At 44.6% G+C, this 23,841-nt stretch overlaps 8 protein-coding genes across 11 annotated transcripts in view; 4 read left to right on the top strand and 4 right to left on the bottom strand.

Annotated features, from left to right (window-relative positions):
* Positions 1-8,168, bottom strand: part of LOC136187638 (VPS10 domain-containing receptor SorCS2-like) — a 32,738-nt gene extending 24,570 nt beyond the window's left edge. For both annotated transcript variants that reach the window (XM_065975276.1, XM_065975275.1), the window contains exons 1-6: positions 7,891-8,168; positions 6,831-7,067; positions 6,617-6,772; positions 6,493-6,563; positions 6,246-6,435; positions 6,104-6,193 (exon numbers count right to left, since the gene is read on the bottom strand). In XM_065975276.1, the coding sequence (XP_065831348.1) occupies positions 6,104-6,193; positions 6,246-6,435; positions 6,493-6,563; positions 6,617-6,772; positions 6,831-7,067; positions 7,891-8,139 (993 nt within the window). In that variant the 5' untranslated portion in view covers positions 8,140-8,168. The remainder of the gene's footprint in view (positions 1-6,103; positions 6,194-6,245; positions 6,436-6,492; positions 6,564-6,616; positions 6,773-6,830; positions 7,068-7,890) is intronic.
* Positions 8,156-9,012, top strand: LOC136187642 (E3 ubiquitin-protein ligase RNF185-like). The gene is made up of 5 exons (XM_065975280.1): positions 8,156-8,374; positions 8,428-8,446; positions 8,501-8,671; positions 8,724-8,807; positions 8,863-9,012. The coding sequence occupies exons 1-5, from the start codon at positions 8,217-8,219 to the stop codon at positions 8,974-8,976; spliced, it is 546 nt and encodes a 181-aa protein (XP_065831352.1). The 5' UTR covers positions 8,156-8,216; the 3' UTR covers positions 8,977-9,012.
* On the bottom strand, positions 8,809-9,926 carry LOC136187641 (nicotinate-nucleotide pyrophosphorylase [carboxylating]-like). Its single transcript, XM_065975278.1, has one exon. It carries the CDS (start codon positions 9,919-9,921, stop codon positions 9,010-9,012), a length of 912 nt encoding a protein of 303 aa, XP_065831350.1. The 5' UTR covers positions 9,922-9,926; the 3' UTR covers positions 8,809-9,009.
* An 81-nt stretch (positions 9,927-10,007) lies between these two features.
* On the top strand, positions 10,008-11,041 carry LOC136187673 (rhamnosyl O-methyltransferase-like). Its single transcript, XM_065975323.1, is given in 2 exon segments — positions 10,008-10,820; positions 10,822-11,041. Coding segments are annotated over 2 exon segments (615 nt in total). The 5' UTR covers positions 10,008-10,356; the 3' UTR covers positions 10,973-11,041.
* Positions 11,042-12,196: 1,155 nt separating this feature from the next.
* On the top strand, positions 12,197-13,154 carry LOC136187672 (alkaline ceramidase 3-like). Its single transcript, XM_065975322.1, has one exon. The coding sequence runs from the start codon at positions 12,222-12,224 to the stop codon at positions 13,038-13,040; it is 819 nt and encodes a 272-aa protein (XP_065831394.1). The 5' UTR covers positions 12,197-12,221; the 3' UTR covers positions 13,041-13,154.
* LOC136187670 (SAGA-associated factor 29-like) lies at positions 13,054-14,908 on the bottom strand. Its single transcript, XM_065975320.1, has 13 exons — positions 14,818-14,908; positions 14,557-14,719; positions 14,435-14,510; positions 14,307-14,379; positions 14,155-14,246; positions 14,087-14,099; positions 13,936-14,034; positions 13,807-13,888; positions 13,673-13,755; positions 13,572-13,616; positions 13,424-13,517; positions 13,304-13,372; positions 13,054-13,248 (listed from the first exon to the last, which is right to left on the bottom strand). The coding sequence occupies exons 2-13, from the start codon at positions 14,656-14,658 to the stop codon at positions 13,132-13,134; spliced, it is 945 nt and encodes a 314-aa protein (XP_065831392.1). The 5' UTR covers positions 14,659-14,719; positions 14,818-14,908; the 3' UTR covers positions 13,054-13,131.
* Positions 14,909-15,523: 615 nt separating this feature from the next.
* On the bottom strand, positions 15,524-20,391 carry LOC136187662 (nuclear receptor corepressor 2-like). 3 transcript variants are annotated; one of them, XM_065975312.1, is made up of 20 exons: positions 20,288-20,391; positions 20,094-20,237; positions 19,920-20,039; positions 19,454-19,868; positions 19,178-19,402; positions 19,061-19,126; positions 18,950-19,002; positions 18,744-18,896; positions 18,604-18,690; positions 18,473-18,551; positions 18,323-18,413; positions 18,184-18,271; positions 18,078-18,132; positions 17,904-18,023; positions 17,806-17,852; positions 17,708-17,751; positions 17,598-17,648; positions 17,399-17,544; positions 17,254-17,347; positions 15,524-17,193 (listed from the first exon to the last, which is right to left on the bottom strand). In XM_065975312.1, exons 2-20 carry the CDS (start codon positions 20,216-20,218, stop codon positions 15,722-15,724), a joined length of 3,531 nt encoding a protein of 1,176 aa, XP_065831384.1. In that variant the 5' UTR covers positions 20,219-20,237; positions 20,288-20,391; the 3' UTR covers positions 15,524-15,721. The 3 variants fall into 3 exon arrangements, with proteins under 3 accessions (XP_065831384.1, XP_065831382.1, XP_065831383.1); XM_065975310.1 differs by having other exon boundaries at positions 17,806-18,023; XM_065975311.1 differs by having other exon boundaries at positions 17,806-18,023; positions 20,094-20,241; positions 20,288-20,351.
* A 9-nt stretch (positions 20,392-20,400) lies between these two features.
* On the top strand, positions 20,401-22,413 carry LOC136187665 (tetratricopeptide repeat protein 16-like). Its single transcript, XM_065975315.1, has one exon. It carries the CDS (start codon positions 20,408-20,410, stop codon positions 22,361-22,363), a length of 1,956 nt encoding a protein of 651 aa, XP_065831387.1. The 5' UTR covers positions 20,401-20,407; the 3' UTR covers positions 22,364-22,413.
* The last annotated feature ends 1,428 nt before the right edge of the window (positions 22,414-23,841 follow it).

Below are 23,841 nucleotides of genomic sequence, written 5' to 3'. Positions count from 1 at the left end.
AATATTAAATTGAGGGCCTAATCTCTGATTCACAGGGCCTAAATATTAAATTGAGGGCCTAATCTTTGATTCTAAAGGCCTCAGTAATAAATTGAGGGCCTAATCTTTGATTCACAGAGCCTAAATGTTAAATTGAGGGACTAATCTTTGATTCTAAAAGCCTAAGTATTAAATTGAGGGCCTAATCTTTGATTCCAAAGGCCTAAATATTTAAAGGACGACCTAATCTTTGATTCTAAAGGCCTCAGTATTAAATTGATGCCCTAATCTTTGATTCTAAAGACCAGAATATTAAATTGAGGGCCTAATCTTTGATTCTAAAGACCTAAGAATAAAATTGAGTGCATAATCTTTGATTCTAAAGTTCTAAATATTAAATTGAAGGACTAATCTTTGATTCTAAAGGCCTAAGTATTAAATTGAGGGCCTAATCTTTGATTCTAAAGGCCTAAACTTTAAATTGAGGGCCTAATCTTTGATTCTAAAGACCTAAATATAAAATTGCGTGCATAATCTTTGATTCTAAAGTCCTAAATATTAAATTGAGGGCCTAATTTTTGATTCTAAAGGCCTAAACTTTAAATTGAGGGCCTAATCTTTCACTCTAAATGCCAGATATTAAATTAAGGGCCTAATCTTTGATTCTAAAAGCCAAAATATTAAATTGAGGGCCTAATCTCTGATTCACAGGGCCTAAATATTAAATTGAGAGCCTAATCTTTGATTCTAAAGGCCTAAACTTTAAATTGAGGGCCTAATCTTTGATTCTAAAGACCTAAATATAAAATTGAGTGCATAACCTTTAATTCTAAAGTCGTAAATATTAAATTGAGGGCCTAATCTTTGATTCTAAAGGCCAAAATCTTAAATTGAGGGCCTAATCTCTGATTAACAGGGCCTAAATATTAAATTGAGGGCCTAATCTTTGATTCTAAAGGCCTCAGTAATAAATTGAGGGCCTAATCTTTGATTCTAAAGGCCTAAACTTTAAATTAAGAGCCTAATCTTTGATTCTAAAGGCCAAAATCTTAAATTGAGGGCCTAATCTCTGATTAACAGGGCCTAAATATTAAATTGAGGGCCTAATCTTTGATTCTAAAGGCCTCAGTATTAAATTGAGGGCCTAATTTTTGATTCTAAAGGCCTAAACTTTAAATTGAGGGCCTAATCTTTGATTCTAAATGCCAAATATTAAATTAAGGGCCTAATCTTTGATTCTAAAAGCCAAAATATTAAATTGAGGGCCTAATCTCTGATTCACAGGGCCTAAATATTAAATTGAGAGCCTAATCTTTGATTCTAAAGGCCTAAACTTTAAATTGAGGGCCTAATCTTTGATTCTAAAGACCTAAAAATAAATTGAGTGCATAACCTTTGATTCTAAAGTCCTAAATATTAAATTGAGGGCCTAATCTTTGATTCTAAAGGCCTAAGTATTAAATTGAGAACATAATCTTTGATTCTAAAGCCTAAATATTAAATTGAGGACCTAATCTTTGATTCTAAAGAACTAAATATAAAATTGAGTGCATAACCTTTGATTCTAAAGTCCTAAATAATAAATTGAGGGTCTAATCTTTGATTCTAAAGGCCTAAACTTTAAATTGAGGGCCTAATCCTTGATTCACAGGGCCTAAATGTTAAATTGAGGGACTAATCTTTGATTCTAAAGGCCTAAGTATTAAATTAAGGGCCTAATCTTTGATTCTAAAGGCCAAAATATTAAATTGAGGGCCTAATCTCTGATTCACAGGGCCTAAATATTAAATTGAGGGCCTAATCTTTGATTCTAAAGGCCTCAGTAATAAATTGAGGGCCTAATCTTTGATTCACAGAGCCTAAATGTTAAATTGAGGGACTAATCTTTGATTCTAAAAGCCTAAGTATTAAATTGAGGGCCTAATCTTTGATTCCAAAGGCCTAAATATTTAAAGGACGACCTAATCTTTGATTCTAAAGGCCTCAGTATTAAATTGAGGGCCTAATCTTTGATTCTAAAGACCAGAATATTAAATTGAGGGCCTAATCTTTGATTCTAAAGACCTAAGAATAAAATTGAGTGCATAATCTTTGATTCTAAAGTTCTAAATATTAAATTGAGGGACTAATCTTTGATTCTAAAGGCCTAAGTATTAAATTGAGGGCCTAATCTTTGATTCTAAAGGCCTAAACTTTAAATTGAGGGCCTAATCTTTGATTCTAAAGACCTAAATATAAAATTGCGTGCATAATCTTTGATTCTAAAGTCCTAAATATTAAATTGAGGGCCTAATTTTTGATTCTAAAGGCCTAAACTTTAAATTGAGGGCATAATCTTTGATTCTAAATGCCAAATATTAAATTAAGGGCCTAATCTTTGATTCTAAAAGCCAAAATATTAAATTGAGGGCCTAATCTCTGATTCACAGGGCCTAAATATTAAATTGAGAGCCTAATCTTTGATTCTAAAGGCCTAAACTTTAAATTGAGGGCCTAATCTTTGATTCTAAAGACCTAAAAATAAATTGAGTGCATAACCTTTGATTCTAAAGTCCTAAATATTAAATTGAGGGCCTAATCTTTGATTCTAAAGGCCTAAGTATTAAATTGAGAGCATAATCTTTGATTCTGAAGGCTAAATATTAAATTGAGGGCCTAATCTTTTATTCCAAAGACCTAAATATAAAACTGAGTGCATAACCTTTGATTCTAAAGTCGTAAATATTAAATTGAGGGCCTAATCTTTGATTCTAAAGACCTAAATATAAAATTGAGTGCATAACCTTTGATTCTAAAGGCCAAAATATTAAATTGAGGGCCTAATCTTTGATTCTAAAGGCCTAAACTTTAAATTAAGGGCCTAATCTTTGATTCTAAAGACCTAAATATAAAATTGAGTGCCTAATCTTTGATTCTAAAGGCCTAAATATTAAATTGAGGGCCTAATCTTTGATTCTAAATGCCAAATATTAAATTAAGAGCCTAATCTTTGATTCTAAAAGCCAAAATATTAAATTGAGGGCCTAATCTCTGATTCACAGGGCCTAAATATTAAATTGAGGGCCTAATCTTTGATTCTAAAGGCCTCAGTAATAAATTGAGGGCCTAATCTTTGATTCTAAAGGCCTAAACTTTAAATTGAGGGCCTAATCTTTGATTCTAAAGACCTAAATATAAAATTGCGTGCATAATCTTTGATTCTAAAGTCCTAAATATTAAATTGAGGGCCTAATTTTTGATTCTAAAGGCCTAAACTTTAAATTGAGGGCCTAATCTTTGATTCTAAATGCCAAATATTAAATTAAGGGCCTAATCTTTGATTCTAAAAGCCAAAATATTAAATTGAGGGCCTAATCTCTGATTCTAAATGCCAAATATTAAATTGAGGGCCTAATCTTTTATTCTAAAGACCTAAATATAAAACTGAGTGCATAACCTTTGATTCTAAAGTCGTAAATATTAAATTGAGGGCCTAATCTTTGATTCTAAAGACCTAAATATAAAATTGAGTGCATAACCTTTGATTCTAAAGGCCAAAATATTAAATTGAGGGCCTAATCTTTGATTCTAAAGGCCTAAACTTTAAATTAAGGGCCTAATCTTTGATTCTAAAGACCTAAATATAAAATTGAGTGCCTAATCTTTGATTCTAAAGGCCTAAATATTAAATTGAGGGCCTAATCTTTGATTCTGAATGCCAAATATTAAATTAAGAGCCTAATCTTTGATTCTAAAGGCCAAAATATTAAATTGAGGGCCTAATCTCTGATTCACAGGGCCTAAATATTAAATTAAGGGCCTAATCTTTGATTCTAAAGGCCTCAGTAATAAATTGAGGGCCTAATCTTTGATTCTAAAGTTCTAAATATTAAATTGAGGGACTAATCTTTGATTCTAAAGGCCTAAGTATTAAATTGAGGGCCTAATCTTTGATTCTAAAGGCCTAAACTTTAAATTGAGGGCCTAATCTTTGATTTTAAAGACCTAAATATAAAATTGAGTGCATAACCTTTAATTCTAAAGTCGTAAATATTAAATTGAGGGCCTAATCTTTGATTCGAAAGACCTAAACTTTAAATTGAGGGCCTAATCTTTGATTCTAAATGCCAAATATTAAATCAAGAGCCTAATCTTTGATTCTAAAGGCCAAAATATTAAATTGAGGGCCTAATCTCTGATTCACAGGGCCTAAATATTAAATTAAGGGCCTAATCTTTGATTCTAAAGGCCTAAACTTTAAATTGAGGGCCTAATCTTTGATTCTAAAGACCTAAATATAAAATTGCGTGCATAATCTTTGATTCTAAAGTCCTAAATATTAAATTGAGGGCCTAATTTTTGATTCTAAAGGCCTAAACTTTAAATTGAGGGCCTAATCTTTGATTCTAAATGCCAAATATTAAATTAAGGGCCTAATCTTTGATTCTAAAAGCCAAAATATTAAATTGAGGGCCTAATCTCTGATTCACAGGGCCTAAATATTAAATTGAGAGCCTAATCTTTGATTCTAAAGGCCTAAACTTTAAATTGAGGGCCTAATCTTTGATTCTAAAGACCTAAATATAAAATTGAGTGCATAACCTTTGATTCTAAAGTACTGAATATTAAATTGAGGGCCTAATCTTTGATTCTAAATGCCTAAACTTTAAATTGAGAGCCTAATCTTTGATTCTAAAGACCTAAATATAAAATTGCGTGCATAATCTTTGATTCTAAAGTCCTAAATATTAAATTGAGGGCCTAATCTTTGATTCTAAAGGCCTAAACTTTAAATTGAGGGCCTAATCTTTGATTCTAAATGCCAAATATTAAATTAAGGGCCTAATCTTTGATTCTAAAGGCCAAAATATTAAATTGAGGGCCTAATCTTTGATTCAAAGAGTCTAAATATAAAATTGAGTGCATAACCTTTGATTCTAAAGTCCTAAATATTAAATTAAGGGCCTAATCTTTGATTCTAAAGGCCTAAGTATTAAAATGAGGGCTTAATCTTTGATTCTAAAAGCCAAATATTAAATTCATGGCTTAAGCTTTGATTCTAAAGGCCTAAGTATTAAATTCAATGACTAATCTTTGATTGTAAAGGCCAAATATTAAATTGAGGGCCTAATCTTTGATTCTAAAGACCTAAGAATAAAATTGAGTGCATAATCTTTGATTCTAAAGTTCTAAATATTAAATTGAGGGCCTAATCTTTGATTCTAAAGGCTTAAACTTTAAATTGAGGGCCTAAACTTTGATTCTAAAGACCTATATATAATATTGAGTGCATAACCTTTAATTCTAAAGTCGTAAATATTAAATTGAGGGCCTAATCTTTGATTCTAAAGGCCAAAATATTAAATTGAGGGCCTAATCTCTGATTCACAGGGCCTAAATATTAAATTAAGGGCCTAATCTTTGATTCTAAAGGCCTCAGTAATAAATTGAGGGCCTAATCTTTAATTCACAGAGCCTAAATATTAACATGAGGGACTAATCTTTGATTATAAATGCCTAAGTATTAAATTGAGAGCCTAATCTTTGATTCTAAAGGCTAAATATTAAATTGAGGGCCTAATCTTTGATTCTAAAGGCCTAAATATTAAATTGAGGGCCTAATCTTTGATTCTAAAGGCCTAAACTTTAAATTGAGGGCCTAATCTTTGATTCTAAATGCCAAATATTAAATTAAGGGCCTAATCTTTGATTCTAAAGGCCTAAATATTAAATTGAGGGCCTAATCTCTGATTCACAAGGCTTAAATATTAAATTGAGGGCCTAATCTTTGATTCTAAAGGCCTAAACTTTAAATTGAGGGCCTAATCTTTGATTCTAAAGACCTAAATATAAAATTGAGTGCCTAATCTTTAATTCTAAAGGCCTAAATATTAAATTGAGGGCCTAATCTTTGATTGTAAATGCCAAATATTAAATTAAGAGCCTAATCTTTGATTCTAAAGGCCAAAATATTAAATTGAGGGCCTAATCTCTGATTCAAAGGGCCTAAATATTAAATTAAGGGCCTAATCTTTGATTCTAAAGGCCTCAGTAATAAATTGAGGGCCTAATCTTTGATTCTAAAGGCCAACTATTAAATTGAGGTCCTAATCTTTAAGTATTTCTTTATGTAGACTGTTGTTACTCTTTCGGTGAGTTTTATTCCGTTCGTGTCTGTTGGAAACTGAGCCTGTTTGAATGGCGCTCTTGTGTAAGACACGAGAAGGGCGTTTGACTAAAAAGGATTTTCTAGTTATTAATTATTTAAACTTCGACATTTCTTCTACTTTTGTTGATGAGTTGACCGCGAACATGTACTCGTCGATGATTCGAAATTCGTCGATGCCCGTCACTAAGGTCGTTGGCGACGTTTTAAACAAGTTATTCGTTTGCATGACGTTCGACTTGGAAGAGGAGCCAGCTCCTTGGTACTGTTGGAAAACAAAGAAGTTGTCACTATCGATTCCAGGAACTCCCCTATAAGAATGAACGTGGCTATATCCAGAGATCGAAAAATAGAAAGTCCTCGTTTACCAGTCAAAGGACGGTGCAACACGCAGTGCAACATGTGACCATGTTTGGCAAAAATTCTTACTGAGGTAAAGCTGGAAAACAAAGACTAAGAAATTTCAAATAATAAAACTTGCGAGTCTTTCACCGTGTCAGCATTATTGTCATAAGCCATGACGTAGTCTGGCTTAGTTGGATGAGGAATGAGATAGTATGGATTCCAAGTAACTTGTCTAGCCGTAAAGGTCATAGCATCGTCTGTCGTCGTGACAATGTATTTATCGCGCGTATCAACAAATATGTACTGAGAAAGAGCCAGTCACATATCCAATTAATAGAATTTACACGTGATCTATTTTTACTTGTGTTTTATTTGCTTGCGATTGATAGACTTCTTCGATGGCGAGCTTTGTCGATCCTTGCATCGTGATTTGGTCATTGCTCAGGGTGAACGATACACCGTAATCGTGCGACACGTAAAGATTGCTGTAGCTGCTACTCCTCGTCGGAGAATCGCGAGTCACAACAATGATAGTGTGGCTCACGTTGCTCGTCCACAATATCATGGCGAGATTGTGAGAATCGTTTGCAAGAATTTTCTACAAGGATATCATAATTGAGCCGACCACCGCAGTTGTACGGGGTGGCAAACGCAGTTTGCGAGCTCGTATAACGGCGAGGGAGGCTCTCAAACGTGATCTTAGGACCGGAAGTGTCTGTCTGTATGTCTGTCTGTCTGTCTGTTCGTCACGCTCGGTATTGTGACGTCACATAGGAAAAACCCTTACTTTTGTAAAGCGCATGCGCGAAATGGGGCCCAAAACGGTGACCCGAAAAAGGCGATTTACGGCGCGAATACAGCGTTTTTTCTTTGATAAACGGAAAAAATGCTTAGAAACCCCTGTTTCAAATTGATCTGTAGTATTTTCCGTTTTATAAATGCGCTGAGAAGGCGAAACGACGGTTTTGATTGTCACGCTCTGACGTCACAATCAATCGTATCCACTCATGTACAGTATATGCGTGGGTATGTACGCGTGTACAGTACTCGCGTGTACGGGTAACAGTAAATATGACCCGTACGCATACCTACACATACAAAGGGCATACAAAGCCAGTACATGTATCCGAGAGTGTATCAGAGTAATTAGGATCCTAAACATGAGCCCTATGTATGTACATACAGTATGTGTGAGCTGTAGGACTGTGATATATGTACAGCAGCGTGAACATATGATAACGTGAATTTTTATGACGTCACATTATCTAAGGCGCTCGCGTACTGTAAGCGGTGGGAGGCTATGCATGATGGTCAGCACCAGGCCATCATTCTCTAGTTTAACGAATGCATTTTCGACACATAGGACTCCGCCTCCGGAGACTATCTGTGGGCGTGGTCAAAAGGATGTTTTAACCGTTTACCGTCACAATTTCCTGGTTCGGCACGCTTGCATCGCGTCTAGATCGTCGTTTTGCGTCTTTCCATAAACTGTCAGTGTCAGACGGGCGAGTTTCGGGCTCGTTCGTGGAAGGACGTTCGATCACGGTGCGCAAGCCCGGTTGAGAATAGTAGGTCGGATGAAGATGGAGCAAATCTGAGCCGTCCGGAATTCTGCCGCTCGATCCCGCGAAAAGGAGAAGAAACGACGAACAAATGAGAGGAAACGTCATCTCATTTATCGAACGTGCGCTACCTACCAGGTGTAAACTCGCCTTAGAATTCCCCGTACGCACACGTAGAAGCGACAATGTCGTCCGAAAGCGTCAATACGGACGAGACTCGTCCAAACCCGCCATCGAATGACGACGAGCAGAACAAAGAATCGCAAGACGGCAACTTCGACTGTAATATCTGTCTCGCAACGGCAAAAGATGCCGTCATCAGCATGTGCGGACATTTATTCTGGTAAGCCATCCGTAAATCGCTTTGGCTATGTCTCTTTCATTCGTTTTCTGAAGCTGGCCATGCCTTCACACGGTAAGTCGTCGAGAAAGGGAAGGTTTCCGTAATCCTAAGTGACCGTAACCGTAGTGGCTCGAAACGCGACCGAGAAATCCCGTTTGTCCCGTCTGCAAGGCGGCAATCGATCGCAAAAAGGTCGTTCCCCTCTACGGACGCGGCTCGTCGTCGAGCGATCCGCGCGACAAACCGACGCCGCCACGCCCCCAAGCGCAGAGAGAAGAACGACCACAAAATCAAGGGGTGGGGCTTACAGTATTTTTTCCTAATGACGTGTGTCGATGGAGTCGCGTAGTTTTTCGGGGGTGGCAATATGTTTGATTTCTCGGGCGTTCACGTCGCTTTTGGTCTTCCCTTCGGAGTATTCGCCGCTGGACAGGTTGAGTTGAATTAATTTGGTACATAATCATATTTTTTTTATTTCTGCTTCCTAGGTTGGTGGCAACGCCGCTGACAATCCTCAAGAAGCTGAAGAACGAACTCTTTCACAAATTCTCCTCGGCTTTGGAGTTCTTTTCATTATCTGGCTAATGTTTCAAGCTTCTTAGCTATTATCGTGTACAAAAAAATTGAAGATTTCCTTATATTTGACTTCCTTCTCCGCCGTGTTGCATGCTTGTTTCTCGCTCTTTGTCTACTTTCAGTGAAAAATCGACAGTGGAATAGCCTTGCGTTGCACTTCCCATCGAAATGACGTCGACGTGCGGGCCGAAGTATTTCTCTATATTCCCCTCTTGAATTCCCCCACTTGCCTCAAGAATAATCGAAGGAAAAGTCTCCTTCACTCTCTTAGCCGTCGCGTGCAAGTTAGAAGGCTCGAAATTATCCAACATAACGATATCAGCTCCTGCTTTTCCAGCTTCAATAGCCTCATCCAGACTACGACACTCCACTTCGATTTTCATTGAAAATCCAGCCAATTTTCTCGCGTCTTGTACAGCTTTGGTAATTCCGCCCACCGACCATATATGGTTATCTTTGAGCATAATCATGGAGCTAAGATCGTATCGATGCGTTGCCATGGCGCCCACGTGAAGGGCATATTTTTCGACGAGCCGAAATCCCGGTGTCGTCTTACGCGTGCCGGCAAGATGACCCTTCCAATTCGCTGCTTCGGCGAGTTTTCGTAGGCGGCGCGCGTGCGTGGCAACGCCGCTCGCGCGCGCCAGACAATTCAAAGCGACGCGCTCGCCGAGAAGAAGACGGCGCGCCGCGCCGCGTACACGAGCCACTTTCACTCTGCCACTGGTCGTATCGACGTAGTCGCCTTCGGCGACAGTCCAGTTGATTTCGCACTTTAGTTCGTCAAAAACTGTCGATACGAAGGGACATCCGGCGAGAACACCCGTCGATTTCATCCACAGGATCGCTTCTTCGTCTTTGTCGCCGACGATGTAGCCGCCGTAATCGAATGAAGGGGTATCTTCAGCTAGCCACTGGCTCGCCAGCGTTTTCAAAGACAGAGGAGAGAGAATCGTCGACAGAGTCGTCATCTTGCGTACACGCGCGCTACGTAAACGCGATAGAAGGCACGTGCTCGGCTGAACTGATCGCCATGGCCAGCGCGGCGGCCAGCGCAGGTCAGGGCGGCCAGGGCTCAGATGAAAAGGTCCCAGCCAGTTTCTCCTCGACGCTGACTGGGTGCTTATTGTCGGCCGTGCGGCGAAAAGGGGAGGAGGGGCCTGGCTTTTGCAGGGCTTTTGTTTTGGCGTGACGTCATCATATTCACGCCGGCTACTGTAGCGTGACACCAAAATATGATCGGACGGTCTCTGTTTCGAACTCTTTCTACCGCCTCTTCTCGATTGCTCAATCGTTTCAGCAGCTCAGTGGCCGAAGAAGGGCTCGACTACCGAGACGTGCTTCCGCGCATTCAGTTGCAAACTACCTGCAATCTCGACTAAACGATCCCAATCGTTTTCAGAGCGATGTACAGCTACAGATACGGGGTCGTGCACAAGGAATGCAGCGTGATGAAGGGCCAAGAAGACATGATCCTCTTCCATCAATTCATCTCCTATGTCAAACCCGCCACCGTGATCGAATTAGGATCATTTAACGGTGGAAGTGCTCTCTGGATGTCGGACATGTTGAACTTGCTCGACATTCCGTCCATTGTATATTCAATGGACATTGATCCGACGTTGTTAGATGAGAAGGTAAAACGCCATGCTCCGTCGAATTTGAAGTTTTTGCAAGGCGACACGGCGGCTTTGGAGAAAACGTTCTCGTCGTCGTTCATGTCTGAGTGCGCTCGTCCTCTAGTAATTGTCGAAGACTCGCACAATAATTTTCCCAACATACTCGATTATTTTCACCCGTTTTTTAAGACAGGGGATTATTTGATTGTCGAAGATTCTAATCCTTTCGTACCACTGGCTCTTTGACATTCCCTATGAAGCTACAGGAGATGATTTCAAGTTGAATGACTTGAAAAAATTCATGACTGAACATGAAGGTGTTTACGCAGTTGATAGCTTTTTTACCGATTTCTTTGGCTACAACGTGACGAATAACTGGCATGGCTACATTAGAAGGATGTAGCAGTTCCCTGGGCTGGAATTGTGCGCCTGTACTCTTGCACTTTTTTTGTATTGCTATTTTAGACTACCGGTAGTCAAATAAAATTACCTTTTTGGCATTGGGAAGTATTGCGAAGGGGTGCAGTGGCCTCAGACTCTCTTCTAGCGCGTGCTGCCGAAAGAGAGCGGCCAAAGCTTCTATAATAATAATAATAAGAGTGTAGGCAGGCCGACGGGGACTTTCCCACCGATCGACCAATCAACAATCGAGCAACCGCTCTATTGTCTCCTCTTCGTCATGATACGATCGCTGTCTCTCGTTCGAAAAAGCTTTTCTTTTGCTTCTTCTGGAATGCTAAAAGCAAAATCACGATTCCTTAACACAATAGCGGAGAAATATGAGTACCACGACGTGCTTACGCGCATCACGAGCCTCGTGCAATCTCGCCTGAACGATCCCAATCGTTTCCAGCCTATGTCGGATCGCAAAGACACGAGCCTGATGCCGCTTGACGTGATCAAAGCAATCTTCAACTACAAGTACGCGATTCAGCACAAAGGATGCAGCGTGCTGAAGGGCCACGAAGACCTTCTCATCGGTCATCAGCTTCTGTCTCACGTGAAACCGGCAACCGTCATCGAATTAGGAGCATTTAACGGCGGCGCTGCTCTCTGGATTGCGGACACGTTGAACACACTCGACGTTCAGTCCAGTGTCTATTCAATGGATATCGATCTGACGTTGTTGGACGAGAAGGCGAAGAAATTTGCTCCGTCGAATCTGCAGTTTGTGCACGGCGACACGTCGGCGTTGGAGAAAACGTTTCCGTCGTCGTTCATGTCGGCCTGCGCTCGTCCTCTGGTTATCATTGAAGATTCGCACAACAATTTTCTTAACGTACTCGAGTATTTTCATCCATTTCTCAAGACAGGCGATTATTGGATCGTCGAGGACACCAATCCTCGTCTTCCCACTGAGTTTGGTCCAGGCGTGCTCTATGATGTTCCATATGAAGCCGCTGGATGTGAATACAAGTTGAATGACCTGAAAAAATTCATGATCGAACATGAAAGTTCTTACGCAGTCGATAGCTTTTTTACTGATTTTCTTGGCTACAACGTGACACACAACTGGCATGGCTACATAAGGAGGATGTAGACAGTTCGTCCGAATGGCACGTGCGTATTCAATACAATTTAACCCGAGAGATAAAGATAAACCGGAAAGCATGCGCACAGTCGCGGTTAGAGGAGGCGGGTCTCCAAAAACTATGCCGCCTTCCTATCCAGACAACGGCACGGGTCTGTGGGGAAAGACGACATCGACATTAGACTGGTGCGAAGAGAACTACGCCGTGACAATCTACATAGCCGAGTTCTGGAACACGATAACAAACATCGCGTTCGTCCTTCCGTCGGTCGTCGCGCTCGCGCGCGCGAGCAAAGACAAATTGGAATCGCGCTACGTCCTATCGCACTTTCTTCTCGTCCTCGTCGGCGTCGGATCGTGGTCGTTTCACGGGACCCTACTCTACTCTATGCAAATGCTCGACGAATTGCCCATGCTCTTCTCCGCTTGCTGCTTCCTCTACTGCACGTGGACTTGCAACGTGAGTCCGGGTCGAACGACGCGTTTCGCTAAGGCCGTCACCTTTTTCTATGCACTTCTCACCTCGTGCGCTTATCTTCGAATTAATGAGCCCCTCTTTCACGAAGCCGCCTACGGATTCGTCGTCGTTCTTCTCGTTCTTCACGCGACGTATCGCGCGCGCACGATCGGCTGCTCGGCGCGGCTCTACGTCGTCTCCATCGGCGGATTCGCTATTGGTTTCTTCCTGTGGAACCTCGAGAATCAACTCTGCCCGTCCATACGTGCTATGCGCGATCGACTTGCGTGGCCGCTGCGTCCCATTACGCAGCTACACGCACTCTGGCATCTGTTCACCGGCATCGCTGCCTATGTGCACATACTGCTGAGCTACAGTATGAGAATGAAATTTCTCGGCCATCCTACCAAAATCGTTCATCTCGCCGGAATTCTTCCCATTCTCAAACCGCCAACATCGTGGATTGAAACGAAGGAGAAATGACAGAAAAAACAAATTTTGCGCGTTGGTTTGTACGTAGTATTTATTCAGTAGTAGTATACCATGTATTACGAATAATTTGCTTATTCTATTGTCACCTTTTTCTCGCTTCTTTAATTGGCAGCACGTATCGTTGAGGCACCTTCAGCGGTGGTGAATAGCCCTCTGCATAGGAATTGTCCTCAAACAATACCGAGTAATCGTTATCTGCCTATATGATACATCTGGGTTTCAAATACTATTAAATCATATATCTCTCTTTGTACCATGTTTGGGAGAGCGTCAATTATTCCCCGATAGAAGCACGTTGTTTGCGGATAGATTGCCATGACAAGCTATGCATGTGCTGTCACGGTGAACAGACACTGGGTTCTGACGTCGCTTACTTGTCCTTTGAGGTGAAGTGCCGATGGCGATAGGGTTGGATCTGCTTTCATCGTCGGAAGTGGGCTGACTTTACGGCGAGTCAAAACGTGAGATCTAATTGATTGTACATCAAAGACAGAAAAAAAAGTCCTAAAAATATTCACTCACTCTCGACTGCTTCTTCCCTCTTCATCAATGTCCTCAACAGTGTACCTGATCACAGGTATATTTATACATTGCCTATTCCTTTTACTGCCCATTCAACTCACTTTCCTTGGTGCACATTATAACTCACTACCTCGGCCAATATCCACTGCTCTTCTCCTTCAGATGTTTTTATTCTAGCACATACCTAAGACGAAAAAGAATGACTATTAGGAAAAGGAGAGGAGCTCACACTAACCTGCTCTCCAGGCTTTGATACGTGGCCTGGTTCTGGAGGCATGGCTCCGCACAATGGAGGTGGTTTACACAGGTGCGAAGGCCTGGTTCAAAAGTAAAAATGTCATTTCCAGGAATTCCCAATCAGTACTTTTCAAGAGGAAATGACGGCTTCCAAACGGGTAGCTGATGTGCCGCCTGGTGCAGCATCGACATGAGAACGCCGCGTCGCATCGCAGTCTTGGGCTTTCTAAGGGAGAATTAAAATGCACGTTTACCTTTCTGGAAGACAATCTGCGCACCTGATGTCTGAATCTAAGAAAGGAGGACTAGTTTTTAATGTGCTCCAAGTAGCGAGGTACCTTATTACCGTTTACAAAAAGCACTGATTTGCTTAGTGATGCTGTTTTTACTTTCACGGTTTTCACTTCGTTGATTTTATCAAGACATTGTTGCAAGAGCCTAGCCAAATGCACCCCCCTCTTTGTACTTTCGGTGATCAAAGCAACGATTTCTGGTTACTCGGCTTCCTTTCGCGCATCTTCTATTCCATTCTGATAGAGAGTCTTCAATTTGTTCTTGAAATAGGTTGACACTGTCAATAAAAAGGGTTAGAAGATCTCGGAGAGCTCTAGAATTGCTTGGAATGCCTTTTGCTTCGTTTTTCATTTTGTCTTGAGTCCGGTGTATGTTTGTGATTGTAGTTTCAGCGGCGACGCGATGTTCCTTCGACAGGATGATGTCTCGGGCAGTGCAAATGCGTCTCGCATACCTGCGTCTTTTTCACGAGACCGTGGAGTTCTTTTAGAGTGGCTTTCACGCCGCCTTCCGCCATTTCGCATACGGGATCAACAATCAAACCCGTACGCGACATGGCGTCGTTCTTGCCGACGACTCTTCCCTCGTCGACGGAACATCCCTATCATCGTCACTGCCTAAAAAAACGAGTCGCCGAAGAAATCTATCCGTCGTCGCGCGGCCGATGGTTCTGCGACGTGTGTAAGATGCACAGCAGCGCGTTACTGACACTTACGGGGAAAAACCCGTCGCCTTGGCATTGCGACGAGTGTTCCTTCGATCTGTGCAACGACTGCTACGGCATCGTCGCGAAAACGCATCATCCTCACCCTCTCGCAAAGGTCGAACCGCGCAGCCCGGACGTGTACGGTCCCAAAGCGACTTGGACGTGCAATCGTTGCCGGAAGTGGAACCCGGAAGCGATTTCGTACCACTGTGCCGCATGCAAGTACGATCTGTGCAGCAATTGCTATTTCGCATGCGCACATCCGCTCCACGTGCATCCCCTCGTTTTGGCGGAGGGCAGCGTCTGTTATCCTGAGGCGATGTACAGGGGAGCGTGGAGGTGCAATCACTGTCAAAAGACGAGCACTCTGATGGCCGATCAGCGACCTTATCATTGTTCCAAGTGCAAGTTTGATTTGTGTCAGACGTGCTTCAAGGGGCGGAAGAGTCATCTTCACAAGCACGAGTTGAAATTGGCTGAGGGACAAGCTGTCTATCCTTCTTATAATGGCAGATGGATATGTGACTCGTGCAAGCGCATGTCGCACTTGACGGGCGAACGATACATGTGGCACTGCAGCGAGTGCGATTTCGATTTGTGCCAGCGTTGCATTAATCTTGATCCGCCGCCGTTTTTCGTCAAAGTCCAGGATCCTGCAACGACAAGGGTAAAGGAAGGCGAGTTTGAATACGACGAGTCCAAGACCTGTGTAATATGCATGGACAAGAAGAGAAACGCTCTTTTTCTTCACGGAAAGACGTCACACCTAGTATGCTGCCTGGGATGCGCAAAGGAAGTGAAAAAGCAAAGTCAATGTTGTCCAGTGTGTCGTAAACCTATTGAACGTGTAGTGGAGGTTTTCTCCGGCTAACTGCGCATATCTTAGCTAACTGCATGTACCTTAATTAAGCCTTTAGTCTTCTTCTTCAGAACTTATAGCTTCTAAGAGTGGTACATAGCGTTTCTCTTTCGTTGCAGCGAGATAGGGACTTGAATAGGAGGGACTCAGCGTTCCCGATTCCGTTGGCGTGGTGCTGAGAAAGGGTGAGGAGACGGGTAGTGTCGATCGATCGTCGCCGCCGTCGCCTATGCTGGAAGTCATCGAATCCGGAGGCGAGATCGCTTCGTACTGGAACGCCGACTCGTCCTCGGCGTGCCGTATCGAAGACGTTTCACTGTTCTCTTGTGACGACGTTAGGACTTCTGATCTCTCCTTTGCCCTTTCTTCTCGAGCGGCTTCCGTTCGCGTCGCACGTTCATCGTCTTTCTTTTCCTCTTCTGGTGTCATTCCTCCGCAATGAGCGGTCTCTTCTTCCTGATACAAGCTTCCGCAGTCCTCTTGACTACTCCACAGTTCCTCCTTGTCGCCGTCGCTTCCCGCAGTCGCTTGTTCCGCTGGTTCGTCGACGAAAGGCTTCCTGGTCTCGGAGGACGTCGATAGGACGACGACGACGTCGCTTTCGCTCCCCTTTTCGTCGTCGTGAACTGATTTCTCCGCATCCTCGTCTCGTTCAATCTCTTCCTCGTCACTAATAATTTCTCCTTCTTCGTGTGACTCCTCGCTGTCCGCCACGCTTTCATCGCTCCTTCTACCACCGTCGTCGCCATCAGATTCTGTGATTTTTTCGCTCGTCACTTCATCGTCGTCCTTCTGTATGACATTGTCGTCTTTGGATAGTTTCAGCTCCTCGACGCCGTCTTCTTTAACGTCAATCTCCGATTCTCGGCGGTGACTGCTCTCATTGTCAGCAGAGACGGTGGGATCTGCCTCGAATGGGACGCCTTGTAGAGCGAGTTTCACGACAGTCGGCGTCTCGGGCGGCTCAACCGGTGCCGAATTCGCCGAAACGGCGAGGGGAATAAGAGGCGGCAACACAGGAGCCGCCGAATGTGACGCAGACGAAGCAAAGGATAGTTGAAGTACTTGCTCAACCGACGGCTTAAAGATAGATGGAGGTGGAGGAGGAGGAGAAGCGACAAGAATCGGTTTGTTTGCTATTGACGGCGACGATGTAGCAGTCACCGTTGCCGTCACCAATTCCGGTGCGGTAGAAACTACTGCCGTCAAGACGGAGGAGGAGGACGACGACGACGATGGCTCGGTAAGTATGCCAGAGAAGTGGACTCTGACGGACGACGGTGGTGGAGGCGGCGGCGGCGTTAATTGCAAACTTTCTTCTTTCGGTTGCTCTTCTGCTAAAGCATCGCCTGTCGATTGACGCGAGCTTTCGTAGTCGTGGACGACGGACGCGGCGAGGTTGATGAACTTTTTAAATTGTTCTTGTTCCGGCGTGGGCGTGAGCGCCGTTCGCGCGGCGGAGTCGGCGAGATTCGATGTTTCGGCCGAAGGAAGACTGATATTTTCGCGAGAAAGAAGTAGAATATCTTAGACAAAGAGAGGGTTCCCAAAAAAGGAGTCGAGGTGTCGTTACAGGTAAAATTCACCTTGAAGACTAGAAGGCCGAGAAAGAGTCGCTGCGTCGTCAGTTTTCTTCTCCTTTTCGTCCTCTTCCGCTGTTGCGTACCTCATTCCCACAGCCTGGAGGAGAAAAAAAGGGCGTGAAGGGGTGTAAAGACAACGTTAACGTGCCTTTTCTCTCGCTTTGTATTCGTTCAGATAGCTGACTAGATGAAGCTTCCGTTTGTAATGGGTGAAGAAGCTGCGGCACTGGTGTTCCGTCTTCGTGCCGATTCTATTTGAAATTGTCGGCCAGTCTTTGCCCCATTCTCTCAACCCTAAAAACAATTGAACCGTGCGCGTAACTGAAAAGATATTACACTTGCTTCACCTTCTTTCATGGCTTCGATTTCTTCCTCTTTCCAGTTGGGAACAGTGTAGGCTGAAGAAAAAAATCAACATTAATTAACGCGTTTGTACAGCGACTGTTTGCGAGCGTACTTATTCTTCCCGAATCCTGTTCAATTCCAAAGACGCCGTGTTCCCTGGGCAGATAATCAATGAAAAATGAGAGATCTAAATAGAAACCCGTTTGTTACCGTCTTTCGGCGATTTCTTTCGTTTTCTCTTCCATGCCCGCAGCCAACTGCGAGACCTCCTTTCGCTCTTTCGACAAGAAGACACTTGCGAAACTCACCTGCGGTCTCGACTGAACAACTTTCGTTCGACGCTTCGCTTGCGAGTATTTCCTTAGCATTTGCTTGTAGCCTTCCTTCTTTTTGCTGAGATAGTAATACTGAACACAGTCACCACAAGACTAAAAATTCTTAATTAAAATTCCTATCATGTGCACTACTACTACTAAGCGCACTTTCTTGGGAAGGTGTAAGGCTATCCTTTCGAAATCCTTAGGATGTTTGACAAATCTAGTTTAATTATTTACTAAATAGGTCACGTGAAACTACTGTAGAACTTACTGCTCACGAAAAATTCGCTTCTCGTCGTCGGTCCATAGCGCATTCATTCTCCTCTGCTTGTGATCCGCCATGGGATCTTCGACGAAGCCTATCATAAACGCTCCAAGCCACGTACACAGCGCGTACAACGCTAACCGACCGTTTCTGCTTATAAACTGAACCTTTCTTTCGTCGCTGTCTAACAAGTCAGGTGGCTCGACGGATAGACTATAGACCTGCTTTTCAAGTAGCTGCAACAAAAGGGAAAAATTAGCTATCAATGGGGGAAATGATGCGCGTATTGGCTGACTTCCTGGTCCCTTAGACCGTCAATAATTTCTTTCAAATCCGCGTCACTACGAGCAAACCCATCTAGGGGCCTTTGCGCACTGAGAAGAGCGCTCAATCAATGGATCATTTATTGCCGGAGTGTCTCTGTACCGTTGAAAGCGTTCCTGCTGTTCTCTTTGCCTTTTGATTTCAGGAAACATTCGCTCGTAAAAGTCGCGGATTTTCGACTCTTTGGCCCTGAAGCAGGAAATTGTTTTTCCACGCGTGTATTCATTATTTTTCGTTCTCACTTTCTTCTCGGATCGTTTTCCCAACGTTCGACCCGTTTCGTCCACTCTCTGTGCAGCCGATTGTACTCACGCGCCGTGCGCTGTTTCCACGCCAACTTCTGATCGCGTTTTCGTCTCAGATAGGCAACGAGCTTAGGGTGAAACGCCTTGGCTCTAGAAGAGAACAATAGCTAGCACATAAAACAATTGACAAGCAAAGCACTCACTTCTCTTGATTCTCCTTATAGAAAGGCAAGTCAGATGGCTGATTATAGAGAGGCTAGACGCAATTAGATATTGAGTACGCGAAATCAAAAAAAAAGTCAAAACGTTCTTACAGCTGAAGAATAGACTGGTGCCGAGTCTTTGACACTGCACAGTGCGTGAGCGGCGGCAGCTCTCTTCTATTGAACAAGTGGTCAATCAGATATCTTTCGCTTATCTCATTTTCTTACTCGATTTTCCGCATAGATCTTTCTTATAAGAGATTGCATGGTTTCGCTGTAATAGGACGTCAATTCGTCAACGACTGATAAATTTTCCCCTTCTTTTTTATTGGTGCTATCGTCGTCTTTGTGCGAACTATCCTTTCCTTCTTTATCGCCGCCGTGACTGGACGACCCAGGCGGCATATCCGCATTCGCCTTTTCTTCGGCCAACAATTCCATTTCTTCTTGCATCTAAATACAGAAGAAATCGTTTTAGAAAGTTTACAAATTATTGATACTCACAAGTCGTTTCTCCAATTGGGATATTTGCTGTTCGACTTCCGTTATCTCCCTATCAACCAGCTCCATCGACTGAACGAGATCTTCCTTCCCTGGCAACACGGAAGCAGGTTGCGACGGCTGGGAATCATCTTCGGGCGGCGGCGGCGGTGGCGGTGGTGGCGGCGGAATCGACGGAGGCGCGGGAGAACCAAACGGCGAAACGAGCTCGGGTTCATAAGAGAGCTTTGTATGAACAATAACAGAGGTGGGTATATTTGATGGAGCGCTACGTGGAGGAACGGACGACGAGTACGACGTCGAAGATTGGGGTTCTTTGGACGAAGACAGCGGAAAGGAGTCGGTCGCTTTTCTTTTTCGCTTGTCGCCGTTCTCCTCTCGGAGTTGCAAGCGACGTTTTGCAGCTTTCCTCCTCTTTCTACAGGTTTTCGTTGTTTTTGTTTCTTCCTTTTTTTTTTACCCCACTCACCGCCTTTTCTTTCTCAGCTTGGCCAATTTTTTCGCCTTCTTTTTCTCTATTGCTTGGTAATCAAGGTTTTTCGAAAAGCTGCCTGGCGACATCTTGTGCGTTTGGGAAGCTTTGATTTTCCTGAAACAGGTACGATTTTTTTTCCTTTTTCTCTGCTAACTGAGAGACTTGTACCGTGGTGGCTGCGAAATGGCTTCGGAAGACGACGAGGACGACGAGGATAGGTCTTGAACTTCTCCTTCGCTCAGTTCCTCGTCGCTGTCCGGAGATCGAGGCCGTTTCGTTCCAGCGAAAGACATTTTCCTGACTGGGAACCCCCTACCTTCAGATATTGTCTAGTCTACTAGCTTTTTAACAAGGTTGACTACCGTTTGCCTCTTGTATCTATCTTGCGTTGACAAAGAGTCGTAGAACTCGAAGAAAGATGTCACATCCGGGTTGAGGTCCGTTGTCGCCCAGGCGACAATGCGCGCTTTAAATTTACAAACATGGCATCGAGTGCGGACGACGAAAACGAGTCGAAGAGCGCCGAAAGCAGCCGAATCCGAACGCCAATATCATCGATGGATTCCTCAATGATCGTTTCAGATATGGGCGACGGTCTCGCGACGCGATACGACGAAGAAACGGCGTCATCGCACTCAATGTCGATGACAAAGATCGTCGACGCGAAAACAACTCAACTCTACGCGGAAGCTCGCCAAGCGGCAGCCCAAAGCGACGGTCTCGAATCGGCGCTCGCCAAACTGAATCGCGCCCTATCCCTTCGACCCCAAATATCTCAATACTACGCCGATCGAGCCGAAATATTTATCCAGATCGCCGATTTCCGATCGGCAATACTCAACCTAAAAAAAGCCCACAGCCTCGATCCGAAAAATTCGACGCTATTCGAACGACTCGCCTTCGCGAATTTTTTCTACGGGCAAATATTATTCGACGAGAAATATTTCGACGATGCGCTGACGTATTTTCGAATCGCCGTGCGAATGAGACCCGATCGCGTGGGCTATCACGTGCGCTGCGCCGTCGCGCTCTCGGCGCTCGGTCGTCACGGCGAGTGTTTGGATTTGATCAATAAACGATTGCGATTGGATCGAGCGAATCCCGATCTCTACGTCGTTCGCGCTCGATTGCAGGAAATGTTCAGCAATACGACGCTCGCCTATTATGACGTCAAAAGCGCTTTGGAACTGGAAGGGAGTCACGCGGAGGCGATTTCCATGCTGCGATCGATTGAGAGCAAAGCCGTCGAGATGAAAGACGCCGCCGTTCAACAGAGTCTCTCGGGAAATAGCAAGGACGCGCTACAGAGACTCACTTCGGCTATACAGACGAATCCCTCCGTTGCTTCCTATCACGTTCTCCGCGGTACGATTTATCGTCGTCTAGGCGATTTTGAGTCAGCTGTGGACGATTTTTTGATTGCTTTGGATAAGTGCGGCGAAATCGGCGACGGTGACGACGACGACGACGATGTGGAGACGAGTCGTTCGGCTCAGCGTCAGCTCGTTTTGACGTACAACGACTTCGCCGTCGAGTGTTTCACGAAGAAGTATTATAACGAAGCGGTCGTTCTTTTGAATAAGGCGATCAAGGCGGAGAAAGCCGAAGTGGGATTGTACGTGAATCGAGGCGATTGTTTCTATTGCATGCGAGAATTGGCGTTCAGTCTCGCCGACTATCAGCAGGCGTTGGACTTGGGCGGCGACGGCGACGTTCGATCTCGCCTTTCCGTCGTTCACGGCGAAATGGGAGTCAACGAATTCGAAGCGGGTCGATACGACAAGGCGAGCGAACATTTCACGTCGGCGATCGACAATAACGGTTTAATTCCGCGCTATTACGTCTGTCGAGCGCACTGCCGTTACGCGCGCGACGAAGCGACAGGCGCGCTCGACGACGTCGTCGCTGCGTTGGCGCTTCAGCCGGAAAACGACGACGCCGTCGCCTTGTTGCAACGACTCTGTCCCGGTCAGAAGGTCGACGCGCTTTTGCGACGAGGACGCGGCGCGGAGATCGCCGCGAAATTTCGCGAAAGAATTGAGTCAAAATCGGGGTTTTTGAATCGTCGAAGCGTTGAAAGTGAAGAGGAGGGTGTTGAGACAGTTGCCCGTCAATTAGCAGCGAGTATTAGCTTTGATTTGGAACGAGTGGAAAGTCAGCAAGTGGACAGAACGAGTGAGGAAACTCCGCTCGACGGCGATAAGGACGTTGTCGACGCCTCGGTTGCTAAAAGACGAGTTGTCGCACCGTCGTTGTCTCGGCGTCGTGTACCCGATTTGAAGGCCTGTATGAAAGAGAGAGAATTTCACGCTGAGATCTACTATGGGAAGAAGAAAATGGACTTGATGGTTGAACGGGTATTGAGAAAACGATTCATACTGGATTACGTCGGTCCTCGCTTGGCTAAGTCCCCAATGAACGCTGTCACCAGTATGTGAAAAGAGAGCTAAGAATACCTTATAAGAGTTGAATAAAGCGCTAGCGTAATCCCCCCCACACGCTGTCTTCCGTACGTACCTCTTTTTTTGCCTACCAGTGCCTGACTCGTTGCGCGCGAGCGGTGCTTGCGGTTCAGGCGCATGGAACGCCACTCGTGCATAAGTAGCGTTGGCGGGAACGCCCATTTTCGACGTGCAAGTGTTTGCAGTCGTTGCGCGCGAGCGGTGCTTGCCGATCAGGCGCATGGAACGCCACTCGTGCATAAGTAGCGTTGGCGGGAACGCCCATTTTCGACGTGCAAGTGTCTGCAGTCGTTGCGCGCGAGCGGTGCTTGCGGATCAGGCGCATGGAACGCCACTCGTGCATAAGTAGCGTTGGCGGGAACGCCCATTTTCGACGTGCAAGTGTTTGCAGTCGTTGCGCGCGAGCGGTGCTTGCGGATCAGGCGCATGGAACGTCACTCGTGCATAAAGTGGCGTTGGCGGGAAGGCCAAAAATGAGCGTTCCCTATGCACGAGTGGCGTTCCATGCGCCTGATCCGCAAGCACCGCTCGCGCCCAACGACTTGCATGCACTGGTGACGTCGAAAATGAGCGTTCTCGCCAACGCTACTTTATGCACGAGTGGCGTTCCATGCGCCTGATTCGCTAGCACCGCTCGCGCCCAACGACTTGCAGGCACTGGTACGTCAAAAATGGCCTACAGTGGCCTGACACTCTTCCCTTTTGACACTTTATAGCTGCAACTGTAACAATTCGAATCGTTTATCAATGCGTCGTTCGCTGTTCACTGGCTGACATTTCACTTGTTAGTGCTGACGTAAATAAACAGTGGATAGCTTTGAAGACGTTTTCCCTTTCTGCGTTGTCTATCCAGCCCTTGAAAATCGACCATTGAACGACAAAGTCGTCCATTCGTAGCCAAAAGAGACAGCACTGATTCGCTAGAAGCTCGGCGTCGTGCGTGCACGCGACGTAGAAGACGTCGACGACATTTTCGGTCGACAATTGGCGCGCTGCGTGCCACTGACACTCGTCCTTCAGATCGTTCATCAGAAACTTGTTCGCCAGCGACATGACGTCCAAGGCGAAATCCAGTCCGTTTGCGTCCGTCTCTCCTTCGCCTTTCCCCGCGGCGCATTTCCACGAACAACCCTGCGCCCAATGAACGACGGCAAACAGAGACGCATAGGATACACCCGGCAACGAAATACGGTCGAGTTTCAGCGCCGACTCGCGAAACGATCCGGTCAGCATCGCTTCGAAATAGTCCGAACATTTGATCAAAGCCTCGGCGCAACAGGTCACCACTTCTCCGCCGTCGAGTTTCAACTCCACGCGTTGTTCCGTCGCGCTCAAAGTGTCGGAACGGCAAACAAAAGGAGCGCTGTCTTTTCTCCTCACTTTCTTCAACGGCTCAACGTCCTCCTCTTCCTCTGCGAGCAGAGTTTTCGCCAGAACCGAAAATCCCCCGCAGA

The sequence above is a fragment of the Oscarella lobularis genome, chromosome 5, assembly GCF_947507565.1.
Source record: "Oscarella lobularis chromosome 5, ooOscLobu1.1, whole genome shotgun sequence".
NCBI classification, from domain to species: domain Eukaryota; kingdom Metazoa; phylum Porifera; class Homoscleromorpha; order Homosclerophorida; family Oscarellidae; genus Oscarella; species Oscarella lobularis.
Note: the sequence above shows the minus strand (reverse complement) of the source record. Positions and strands in the feature narration are given on the sequence as shown.